We start from the raw sequence: 13,487 nt of genomic DNA, 5'->3' as shown, positions 1-13,487 counted from the left end.
GGGCGCCTGTAGTCCCAGCTACTCGGGAGGCTGAGGCAGGAGAATGGCGTAAAACCCCGGAGGCGGAGCTTGCAGTGAGCTGAGATCCGGCCACTGCACTCCAGCCTGGGTGACACAGCGAGACTCCGTCTCCAAAAAAAAAAAAGGATGAGTTCATGTCCTTTGTAGGGACATCTATGAAGCTGGAAACCATCATTCTCAGCAAACTGTCCCAAGGACAAAAAACCAAACACCGCATGTTCTCACTCATTGGTGGGAATTGAACAATGAGAACACTTGGACACAGGATGGGGAACATCACACACTGGGGCCTGTCATGGGGTTGGGGGAGTGGGGAGGGATAGCATTAGGAGATATACCTAATGTAAATGACGAGTTAATGGGTGCAGCACACCAAAATGGCACATGTATACATAACAAACCTGCACATTGTGCACATATACCCTAGAACTTAAAATATAATTAAAAAAAAAAAAAACCCAGGGCCCTGGTGGCGTAGGCCCCTGAGGGAATCTCCTGGTCTACAGGTTGAGAAGACAATGGGAAAAGTGTAGTATCTGGGCCCATTCCTCATTGCACAGTCCCTCACGGCTTCCCTTGGCTAGGGGAGGGAGTTCTCTGACCCCTTATGCTTCCTGGGTGAGGCAATGCCCCACCCTGCTTCTGTTCACCCTCTGTGGGCTGCACCCACTGTCTAACAAGTCCCAATGAGATGAGCCGGGTACCTCAGTTGGAAATGCAGAAATCACTGGCCTTCTGCATTGCTCTTACTGGGAGCTGCAGACCAGAGCTGTTCCTATTCCGCCATCTTGCCAGCCACCAGAGGTTTTTTTGTTTGTTTTGTTTTGTTTTGTTTTGAGAGACAGTCTTAGTCTGTCACCCAGGCTGGAGTGCAGTGGCGTGATCTCAGCTCACTGCAACCTCTGTCTCCTAGCTTCAAGCGATTCTCCTGCCTCAGCCTCCCAAGTAGCTGGGATTATAGGAGTGTGCCACCACACCTGGCTAATTTTTGCATTTTTCATAGAGATGGGGTTTTGCCGTGTTGGCCAGGCTGGTCTCAAACTCCTGATCTCAGGTGATCCAACCACCTCGGCCTCCCAAAGTGTTGGGATTACAGGCGTGAGCCATCACACCTGGCCACACAGTTTTATATAAACAGAATCACAGTCGTCAATGGCAATTCCATTTTTCCAGTTGCTCAGTTGAACCTTGGTCTCATCCTCAGATTTCGTTTTACTCACATGCTTCAAATCCAATTTCTCACAAACCCTGTTGGTCCTGCCTTCAAAGTATTCCCGAATCGGACCCACTTTTCACCAGCCTCTCTGGTACTTCACCATAGCCCCTCATCAGAATCATTGCCACTGTCTCCATCTGTATTCACTATTGTCCCTGTAGTCCATTTTCCATACCATATAGTCATCAGAGTGACCCTGTTAAAATCTAAGACATTTCTTTTTTTTTTTTTTTTTTTTTTTTTTTTTTTTTTTTTTTTTTTTTTTTTTTTTTTTTTGCTCAAACCTTCTAATGGTTTCCTACCTCATTCACAGTAAAAGTCGTTACAGGGGCCTTCAAAATCTACATGACCTGGTCCCCTCAGTACCTCTCTGACTTTTACTTTTCACTACTCTCCTCTCTGTTGTCTGACACCAGCCACATTTCCTTCCTGTTTCTCATTTACCGCAAGCTCCTGCCTCAAAGCCTTTGTACTGAGGTGTCTGCCTAGAAAGCTCTTTCCTTTTCCTTAAGCTGTGTCCCCCACTAACTTTGGATTTCTGTTCAAATGACGTATTATTAAAGATGCTATGCCTGACAACCCTATCTAAAATAGTACTCCCAACCTACCCAGTCTAGCATTCTCTATCCTCTTACCTTGCTTTATTTTTCTTCATAACACTTATCACCACTTAATATATAGTTCTTTGTCTATTTGTTTATTTTCTTCCTGGAATATATTAGGCACACAATGAATATTTGAATGAATATTGATTAAATGGGTATCAAACATTCCTGTGCTCTTAATCAGTCATCTGACTTCCCTGCCTCCCACAGTTTGGGTTAAGGGATAGGCTTTTCTGGAAAAACAAAAGCAGGCTCTGTCTCTGGTCCTCCAACCCGGCAGCGTATGCCAGGGCTAGGTGCTGTGGCTGTGGCCACTTTTCCTTCTTGTAGGGCAAGCATAAAGATATTAGGTCAAAAAAAAAAAAAAAAGATATTAGGTCAGTAGGATTAAAGAGTGGGGCAAATGGGCTTCTTGGGCATGAGGAAGTCAAGGTTTAGATGTGAGCTGTTTAGAGGAGTTGTTTGGAAAAGCTATCTGCCCTGCAGCTAGTGATTACTGTTCCCATCACAGAAAGGAGAATGCTATTCTTTTTGTAAGAGGCTGAGTTTGAGTGTGGTCCCTTCCTGCTGGGAGAAAGGGGAGCCCTGGTTCCAAATATCTCATCTGGGCAACCCAGAGTGAAGCCTGGGGTTACTTTCAGAAGGTTCTGCTTGTCACACCACAGTTAACAAGGCATATTCCTGTGAGAAGGGGAAGGGACACTACCCCTTTTGTACTGCACAAAACTCACTTGTATCCATCTAGACTTATATCTTCTGACCCCATTCTCCCTATCACACAATAGCCAACAGCACACACATTGCTCTGCTGTCAGCTGCATAGTGAAGACCAAGAAAGTGATCTGGGATAGCAGCTGGACTGAGACTAAGTGAGAAACAGTTGAGCAGGTAGGACTTGTATTGGTCGAGATCACAGCTTGTCTCAAGCTAAAAATATAAGTAGATTGGGTAGGGTTCATAAAAAACAGACCCGCAGAGTCATAACTAGGCTGAAGTCCAAGATGACAGCCCGACATAGTCTACCATCAGGGCAGACCCTAGCTCTGAAGGCAGGTAGAAAGCCCTGGCCCACACGAGGGGTGTTTTAAAGGAAGCTTGGTTATGAGAGCTCCAGTTGGAGCAAAGAGGCCTTTGTAGTCTGTGACTGGAAACTTCAAAGAGAACCCCATGTGGAGATCCCCAAACCTTGCTCCTAGATATTGGCATACTTTATTTGAATTCCGAAAAGGATATCACACAGATTTCTGGATATAAAATATCCTGATTTCATGGCAGGGATATAGGAGGGAGGGTATGATTATATGATTTTATATGAACCTAGTTGATGTTTAATGACATTACTTATTTAACTTTGTCAGTATTGATCAAGGCCATGTAGGATTCTCTATTCAAAGGAATTCTGTGATTAACTTTTAAAATGTTATTATTTACCCTAAATGTTTGTTTTTGAGAATCGAGGGATTTTTGTCTGATTCACACACTGTCTCTGTTGTTCAGTATGTGTATATTTCAAATTAGACAGATAAAATCATCCAAAATAATGATTTTGCTTTCATGAATAGACTCATATTAAATTTATGAGTATGATATATTCATTTTAATATTTAGTAATGTATCTGTTTCCACATCTATGTTCAAATTGTTTATAACCTTTATATATATCATATATCAGAATTTCACTATAATCACTCTGCTGCACTTCTATGCCGAATCTTTTCTTTCTTCTTTCTTTTTTTTTCATGAATACCTTGTAGAAAAAAGCATGCCTACTTGACAGCACTTTAGATGGTACTGTTTTCTGAATGATGAGGAAAAAAAGGATTTAGGGTCACATGGTCTGATATATTTGGACCCTGCCCTACACTGTGTATTCTCAGTAGTTGAAATATTACAGTTCAGTATCTCAGAACATTTTCCATAGGGGACGAAGAGCTATTTCAGTAGTCTTTCAGTGAAGAATTACAAAGATGGGCTATAGAAAAATCATATTTTATAATACTAAACCTTAAATGAGTTCTAAGTTCAGTGAAATTTCATTGTAACACAAGTTCAGCTAAAACTTGGTCTGTGGGTGGCAAGATCAGACACACAATTCGCAGTAAGGTTCCAGTACATTTCATTTATATGCATATTAATCATTGGAGACAAGCATGTAAACTTATTTTCCTTTTTGGTATTCAACAGAGACCAGTAAAAGATAGTTATCCCAAATGCTTTTCACTTGGTGTTAATTTACAAAATGTTGCTGAGAGTGAAGATGAAGAGTTTATGAAAGAATTCATTTTGACAGATTTACTCAAAGTAAAAGCTGCTGACTATGAAGATGATCAAGAACAAATAAAAAAACAGAAGGCAAATACTTTTGTACCAAGTAGTTCTCCAGGTAACATTCTTTTCCAGTAAAATATTCAAGTCATTAATGAATTATGTTATGGAATAATAGCTTTTCTGTATGCTGGATAAATAAAAAGTACTAATCTAAAATTATAGTAACTTTTCTATATTTGTTTTCATGACTTCCCTGAAATAAGGGAACTGATTAAGAGAACTCATTCTTCATTGAAGAAATGTACATATATAGGCATATATATGTATATATATATGTAGAGAGAGAAAGAGAAAGTGAGAGAGGCTTTCTGCTAGACTTTAGTAGTAGGGTATTATAGTCGTTTGTACTACTTATTTGGTCAATATCCATTTAATATTTTGGACTTTAAAGTAATATCTAAGTTTTGTTGTTATTAAGTGGTCAACCAGCGCAAACTGCCAAAAGATATGATGCCACGTATTTTAGAAGATGAAGGATTCTATATTCAGAGAAAGCCAGAAATATATAAAAAGACCTGCAACAAAATGGAAAATCGCCTGCTTAAACTAGAAGAGGCAAGTGCACCAGCTAACAAGTTAAAACACTGGCTAGTATGTGACTTATTTAGCAAAATATTTAATTACTATACTTAAATATTTTTGATAGGGAAAATGTTGGTTTGGAGAAAGTGGAGAAATAATGTCATTACCTACACCTATTAAACAGTCATGGAATTTCAGACTAAACGTAAGGAAGGAACCTTTAAATCCGTTACTTAAGACCATATACAGGAAGGTAACCAACAATAATTTATTTGTAATTATGCTTAAAATTATTGTAAAATAAATTATATCTGGTGGTTTTGTGGTGTTGATTTATCCTTTAAAGATACTAAGTCTACTAATATAATGTCTAAATCATGATGAAATGTTAAATAGCCCTTAAAATTATAGTTTCAAGGAATATTCAATGATATGGGGAAATGCCCAAAATAAAATCTGAAGTGAAAAAAGCAGAATGCAAAATTATGTATGATGCTAATTTTACAAAAATAATGAATGAATGAATGATACTCAAGGTAACCACTATTGTAACTTCTACCACTATACATTACCCTTGTCTGTTAGTTTTACCTATTTTTTATAAATGAAATAATAGAATAGGTACTCTATATTGTGGTGTACAGCAATAGCTTGTTCATTTCTGTTGCTGTATAGAACTCCATAGTATGAAAAATACATTTATTTATTTATTAACCATTCTTTTATTGATGGATATAAGTTCCATCCAGTTTTTGGCTATTACTAATAACACTACCGTGAAAATTTGCACCTCTTCTGATAACTGTATGTGTATGCATTTTCTGTTGAGTAAATATCTCAGAGTAGAAATGCTGGGTTATAGGTTTGTAAATGTTAAGTTTTTATATATAGTGCCAAATGGTTTTCTAAAGTGGTTGTGCCAAACTATACACAAACTAAGAAGTGTGTGAGAGTTTCAGCTGCTTTGTATTCCTGTCAACATTTGGTATATCTGTCTTTTAAATCATAGCCATTCTGGTGTACATAAGTTGTATTTCATTGAAGTTTTAATCTGCATTTCCCTAATGCCTAGTGTAACTGAACACCTTTTCATGTCCGTTGGCTATTAGGACAGCCTCTTTTATGAAAGCTTGGTTAAGACTTTTAACCATTTTTTTCTTATTGGATTGTCTGCTTTTTCTTATTGATGTGTTGATTTCTGGATATGAGCCCTCATATAATCTACTCTATGGCTAATCTTCTGTCTATTTTAGTGCATTCTCACACTGCTGTAAAGAAATACCTGAGACTGGGTAATTTATAAATAAAAGAGGTGTAATTGGCTCATGATTCTACAGGTTGTACAGGAAGCATGATGCTGGCATCTGCTTGGCTTCTGGGGAGGCCTCAAGAAACTTCTGGGAGGCCTCAGGAAACTTGCAATCATGGTGGAGGGCAAAGAGGGAGCTGGCACTTCACAAGGCCAGAGTAGGAAGAAGAGAGAGAAGAGGGGAGGTACCACACACATTTAAATGACTAGATCTCATAAGAACGCTATCACTAGAACAACCCCAAGGGGATGGTGTTAAACCATTCATGAAGGACCCACCCCCATGATCCAATCACTTTGCACCAAGCCCCACCACCAACATTGGGGATTACAGCTCAACGTGAGATTTGGGTGGAGACACAGATCCAAACCATATCACTCTCTTACCTGTGCTTTTTGATGGGATGTTCTTAATTTTAATGTAGTGTAATTTACCATTTTATCTTTCTTTAGGGTTAGCACCTTTTATATCCTGTTTAAGAAACTGTGCTTACTCCAGGTCTCAAAAGTATTCTTCTGTTTTTATTCTAAAGAGTTTATTGTTGGACCTTTCTCATTTAGAGTTACCACCCATCTGAAAAGTACTTTCTGTGTGTAGCATTAGGTAGGGGGTCATATTTCATTTTATCCACATGGATATCCAATTGACTTAATACTATTTATGGAAAAAAATCAATAAATCTTTTCTCATTATAATTCATTGTCATCTTTGACATTAGTCAGCTGACCATCTATGTCTTTAAAAATAAAGGACTAGTCAATGGAAAGACCTCCCATGTTCATGGGTTAGAAGACTTAATATTGTTAAAAATATCCATATTACCCAAAGTGATCTGCAGACTTAGAGCGATCCATTTCAAACTCTCAATGACATTTTTTTACAGAAATAGAAAAAAATCCAATAATTAATAAGGAACATCAAAGGACCTTCAAAGTAGAAGCTTTATATTCCTGACTTCAAAATATATTACAAAGCTACATTAATCAAAACAGGATGGTACTGGCATAAAGACAGACATATGGACCAATGGAACAGAATGAAGAGCCCAGAAATAAACTCACATATATGCAGGCAAATGATCTTCAAGAGGATGCCATGACTACACAATGGGGAAAGGATAGTCTCTTCAACAAATGGTGCTGGGAAGACTGGATAACCACATGCAAAAGAATGAAATCAGACCCTTATCTTACATCATACACAAACATCAACTCAAGATTGAGTAAAGACTTAAAAACAAGACCTGAAACTATAAAACTCCTAGATGAAAACATGGAGGAAAGCCTTTATAACATCGTTCTTGGCAGTGGTTTCCTGGATATGACACCAAAAGCATAGGCAACAAAACAAAAATAGAGAAGTGAGACTACAACAAACTAAAATGCATCTGTTGCAGTAAAGGAAACAATCACCAGAGACAGAAGGCAACCTATGGAATGGGAGAAAATATTTGCAGACCATATATCTGATAAGAGGTTGAAATCCAAAATATATAAGGAACTTATTGAACTCAGTAACAGGAAAACAGCCCAATTAAAAAATTGGTAAAAGACTTGAATAGACATTTCTCCAAAAAAACCAAAGATGCATACAAATGGCCAACAGACATATAAAACATGCCTAACATCACTAATTGTCAGAGAAATGCAAATCACAACTACAAGAAGATACCACCTCTCATCTCTTAGGATGGTCATTATTTTTTAAAAATCCCCTGAAAATAACAAGTGTTGGCAACAATGTGGAGAAATTAGAACTCTTGTACACTATTGGTGGGAATGTAAAATGGTGCAACCACTATGGAAAATAGTATGGAGTTCCTCTGCAAATTTAAAATAGAACTGTAATATGATCCAACAATCTCACTTCCGGGTATTTATCCAGAAAAATTGAATTTAAGATTTTGAAGTGATAATTTGCATTCCTATGTTCATTGCAGCGTTATTCACAATAGCCAAGAGGTGGAAACAACCTAGCTGTTCATTGACAGTTCAATAAAGAAAACGTGGTGTATGTAGCCATAAATAATGAATCTTGTCATATGCTAAAACATGGATGAAACTTGAAGATGTTATACTAAATGAAATAAGTCAATCACAGAAGAACAAATTCTGCATGATTCTGCTTATATGAGGTATCCAAAGTAGTTCAGCTTCATAGAAGCAGAAGGTAGAATGGTGATTGCCAGGGGATTTGGGGAGAGAGAAATAGGGAGTTGCTGTTCAAAGGGTATAGAGTTTCAGTCATGCAAGATGAAAAAGCCCTAGGGATCTATGGCACAACATTGTGCTTATAGTTAATAGTACTGTAAACTTAAACATTTGTTGAGGGGAGATCTCATGCTTTGTAATTTTTACCACAAAAAATAGGACCATTCAGATTTTATATTTTCTCTAATTTGTCTTCTACTTTTGCTTTTTAAAAAATTATTTTTTCTCTCTGAATTTTAGTTTGCATATATTCTATTGACGTGTCTTACCATTCACTTATATAGTTTTCTGCCATATTTTATCTACAGTTAAATCCACCCAATGATTTATTTCCCTTTCTTTATTTCTTTCATATGTTTAAAATGTCCCCTTCTTCACCTTAAGGAAAAGATTTAGTGGTGTTTATTTGCCCTTGTGTTCTTTCTAGTATAGGCTTAATTTCTAAATTTTAAATTTTTTTGCCATTTCACCTAATTTCTGAGTTTAATTCTGATTTATGTTTTAAATGTCATATAACTTCCATATAAATTCAGCTCACTGTGAAAACCACATTTCTATTTATATTTGGTTTTGGATACCCTTCTGGTGTGCTTTGATTGCCTGTAGGCTGTTATTTTGCTGTTTATTCTTTTTTCTTATAGAAACTTTGATGGATTTAATGTTGATCGCTTTCTACTGCTTAGTTTTATATAAAATTATTTGTCCTAAACTTTTATAAAAAGTCTCAGTTCAAATAACTTTTCTGTTTTCACAGACCTGTTATTTTTGTGTCGTGTTAAAATATATTGTGGCTAGATTTCTGTAATGTCTTGGCTCTATTCCCTTCCCCAGATTTTTTCTGAACCTCCTCTTTCCTTAATTCCTGTGGTCCCCTACTTCTTAGTTTCGATTTCACTCCCAGTAGTTTCTATTCAGTGTGAAGCCTCATTCTCAAAATTCCTGGGAGCTAGATTCCTGCAGCTCCTTCAGTGCTTAACCCAACCATCCACAATTGGAGTAGACAAAACCTGTTCCAGTTTTAGCCGCTGTTTTTAAGTTGGCCTCCTGTACTTTCTAGTGCATTTCTGTTGGCTCTTTCAGACTCTTGTCAGGTCTATCAGATGTTCCATTGCTTCTCTCTGCTGTCTCCCACACAATCGCCAATGCTATTCAGACCTTCTGAATATTGATGATTTGTCTTCACTGACTTGTGTTTTGGGTTTCATGAGGCATTTCTTGAGAACTACTTCTGTTATAAATCTTTTCTGTGGATTTTTGGTTTTGCTTGTCTAGTTGCTCTGCCTCTTTTAATATAGGAATTTGGGAAGATCTAAAACTGTACTGCCACCATATTTTCAGACCAGCCCATCTGCTGACTTCTTAATTTTACATATTTTCAATACATTTTTTGCTTGAAAGTGTTCATTCGACATTTAATTCTTCTGTAAATATTCTAATTTTCTTGAGATGTATTTAGTCTTTTCATGGGTTTTCGCTTCTATTTTTAATACAGTAATAATAGCTACTTTAAAGTTCATATCTAGTAACTCCAATATTTGGATCATTATGAATCTTTTATTATCTATTTTGCTCTTGGTTTTGCTCATTTAGTCTTGCCTCTTATTATGACAGGTGATTTTAAAAATTGTATTCTACATTATTATATATGAAAAATTATAGAAGCCCTAGATGATGTTATCTTCCACCAGAAATGTTCCATCCTTTGCTTTGTTAAGCGTGTTGAGTGAGGGTGATCATCTTCATCCAACCAGGGACTTAACTGATTTAAAGACTGAATTACAGTTTTGTTAAGGCTGAGTCTGTATCTGTATTTTCTGTTTACCTAGCATTTTCTCTGCTTGACTGAAAGCAGGGCAGGGTTTTTGTTTTGTTTTATTGTCGGCTTGTTTTATAATTTATTGCTAACACCTACCCAAAGGCCTAACATTGAGTGAATGCTTATATTATTTGTAATAGAACTCATCACCTCAGTCACTCTATGCTTTTAGGGTCCTAATATAATTTAGAAGATAAAGACTGGCAGAAGAAGTTCACTGGCATAATCTTAGAAAATGTTATTTCCTACAAGGTGCTTATCATACCATGGAGACTAGCAATATCTCTGCCCCATCCTAATTCATAGTGGAACACAGTTGTCAAGATTTCATAAATGGTACTACCATACCAAACATTACAATATCTTCGTGTATTTTCCCAGTTGGTTTACTATAAAAGAATCTATCACCATTAAAATATAAAAGCATAAAAGAATAAAAGAGGAGGGGAAAGCCCTGCTATTTATCTTATTCTTTGATATTATGTGGCATAATTTCTAGACTTTATAGTGACAATGCATTTTATCTAAATTTTGCTCCGGATATAGCAGAGATATTTTGGTGTAATTATCTGGGATTATTGCTTTTAGGAGAGAGGCCTTTGAAACAACAACAATTTGTTGAATGAATAAATAAGTGAACAAATGCATCATAAAAAGTAAATGCATAATTTACAATTATTGGAGAAATATTAACCACCATTCAGGTTAACCTTTGTAATAATCTAGAATCCCAAGTTGGAAACCACTGGGCTGAACAAGTAACTTTCTTTTAGTGCATCTGTTCTAGCTTCATCCAAGCACAATTACAGTATTTCATGGACTGCTATAATTTGGAAAAAATGTAAAGGTCATCTCACTGTCTAAATTGAGTTTTAAAATTCATTCTTGCAGCTGCTGGGATTTGAATGTGTCTCCTCTAAAATTCAGATTTTTTCAATGTGATAGCATTAAGGGTTAGGACCTATAAGAGGTGATTAGGCCAACTAAGGCCCCTCCGCCATTGTCAATGGGATTAGGTCCCCTTATAAAGGGGCTTTTGCCCTTCCACCATCTGCCAGGTGAGGACACAGCATTCCTCCCTTCCAGCAGACACAGCTAAAAGGTCCACACTAGACATGAGATGTGGTGTCTTAATCTGGGACTTCCCAGCCTCCAGAACTGAGAGAGAAATTTCCGTTCTTTATAATTTACCTAGTCTCAGGTACTCTGCTATAGCAGAACAAATTGACTAAGACAGTAGCATCCTTAACAGATCGTGTTCTAGATTTTGTGTCAGACAAATGCCTCTACCTGCCTTTCTCTTCTATCTCCTTCACATTTTTCGTGTTGCCCAGCCAGCCTTGAAGGAAAAGCTGATCTATGGTCTCTCTCCAGAATAAATATAAGGGCAACCAAGGTAGATATAACAGTTGTATGCATATCAGAGTCCTGTCTTTGCTGCTGCCTCTGCCAGGTACTTTAACAGCTTGTTGTACCCCTACTATCTCAGGTACCCTATTTGCCTGCTATTTGCTGATTAGTTTCATCTGATTTGACTATGGCCTTCCCTCTGCTCCCATTTCTAGCATTCTTTTTATATCTTTATGTAGATTTTAATATGTCAGCCAGCTTGGATGTTTTTGTGCTTTTATGTAGCCTTTGATTCATTGCTGCCCAAATCTTTATGCTTTTGGTATAACACACTTACCTAGTTCTAGAAGCCTACTTAACCCACTTGGTCAAGGGCTGCTTTTAACCAATGTGTCAGGGAGTTTGCTGCCTCTCAAAAGAATTCATTCTAATGTTGGACTTTTTTTTTTTTTTTTTTTTTTTTTACGGAGTTTCACTCCTTTTGCCCAGGCTGGAGTGCAATGGCACAGTCTCAGCTCACTGCATCCTCTACCTCCCAGTTTCGAGTGATTCTCCTGCCTCAGCCTCCCGAGTAGCTGGGATTACAGGTGTGCACCACCACACCTGGCTAATTTTTGTACTTTTAGTAGAGATGGGGTTTCGCCATGTCGGCCAGGCTGGTCTCGAACTCTTGACCTCAGAAGATCTGCCCGTCCAGCCTCCCTAAGTGCTAGGATTATAGGCGTGAGCCACCGCGCCCAGCGGACAATTCTAATTGTTCTTTGTTTTCTGTTGTTAAAGTCTGTCTCCAGGTCACTTCTACTTATTTGACCTTGTTTGGCCATAGGGAACACATAAAGTACTTCATCTATGTGCCAGCTCCTCAAATGTTTGAAGCCTACAGTCACTTCCACCTTTAGTTTTTGCTCTCCAGTCTAAATTGCCTCCTTTGGTTGTTGCTAGATATTCCACCACCTCATTTACCCTACAGCTTCTTAGCACTGTAGTCAGCAGGTGCTGAAGAGGCCAGGACCAAGGGCAGAGGCTTGTGTCACTCCATTAGAAACCCAAAGCAACTGAGCAACACAGTTACTCAACCAGTGCTGGATCTGCTTAACAAGACAGGATTCTCTAGCTTAGGAACTTTAATTTTCAGAAGTTCATTTACAATTTAGTTGTTTTAAACCAAAAATGATTTTTCCTTGGTGTTTTCTTTCCTGTTTAATGGCCAAATTTACCAACTTATTACCTATTGCCTAAATCTCTCAGGCGAAATCAAGAGCAGGTTTCCCCTTTTATGGGTTGGCTCTTACATAGAGAACAGACTTACCAGCCATAAACAAGCTTTATTGCTGTTTGTCTGCCTCCCTGAAACCCAGTAAGGAGGAAGCAAAGGTTCCTAACTCAGGAAAAAATAAGGAGGCAGAGATTTGAGCACCGTACAGATGGCTTTCAGTCCTTGAGGAGCATTGGGTCTGCCACACCAGGTTAGGGGTGAGACAACATTAGGTGTAATAGCAATGGCACAGACTGAAGAGCATATCATATTACACCAGACTTATCCAGAGAGTGGGCTCAGTGTGCTCCTATTTGGGTTGATGCATTCATGGCTTTTATCAGGAGTGGCTAGGCATTGATGAATCAAGCTGCATATGCTAAGTAACTCACCAACCCTTGTAAATTGCATTACTGAAAACCAATGATATTGAGCACATGCATATTCAAACGTGTATAAATTCAAAATAGTGGACTAAATATATATATATTTTTATTTTTATTTATTTTTTTTTTGAGACAGAGTCTCGCGCTGTCACCCAGTCTAGAGTACAATGGTGCGATCTCGGCTCACTGCAACCTCTGCCTCCCGGGTTCTAGCGATTCTCCTGCCTCAGCCTCCCGGGTAGCTGGGATTACAGGCACCCACCACCACGTCCGGCTAATTTTTGTAGTTTTAGTAGAGACAGGGTTTTGCCGTGTTGGCCAGGCTGGTCTTGAACTCCTGACCTCAGGTGACCCACCTGCCTCAGCCTCCCAAAGTGCTGGGATTACACAAGTGTCAGCCACCACACTCAGCCTATTCCTTTACTTTCTTAATAAACTTGCTTTTCCAAAAAAAAAAAAAAAAAAAAA

At 38.0% G+C, this 13,487-nt stretch overlaps 1 protein-coding gene across 1 annotated transcript in view; it reads left to right on the top strand.

The window, feature by feature from the left end:
* LOC108543812 (uncharacterized protein C10orf131 homolog) overlaps positions 1 to 13,487 on the top strand; it is a 75,531-nt gene that overhangs the window by 32,770 nt on the left and 29,274 nt on the right. Inside the window, exons 6-8 of the mRNA XM_017894596.1 lie at positions 4,027 to 4,225; positions 4,589 to 4,725; positions 4,817 to 4,945. Of these exons, the coding sequence (XP_017750085.1) occupies positions 4,027 to 4,225; positions 4,589 to 4,725; positions 4,817 to 4,945 (465 nt within the window). The remainder of the gene's footprint in view (positions 1 to 4,026; positions 4,226 to 4,588; positions 4,726 to 4,816; positions 4,946 to 13,487) is intronic.

This window comes from Rhinopithecus bieti, unplaced genomic scaffold, assembly GCF_001698545.2.
Source record: "Rhinopithecus bieti isolate Rb0 unplaced genomic scaffold, ASM169854v2 scaffold_25291, whole genome shotgun sequence".
Taxonomy (NCBI): Eukaryota; Metazoa; Chordata; class Mammalia; order Primates; family Cercopithecidae; genus Rhinopithecus; species Rhinopithecus bieti.
The sequence above is the reverse complement of the archived record's forward strand: the minus strand, read 5'-3'. Positions and strand labels throughout refer to the sequence as shown.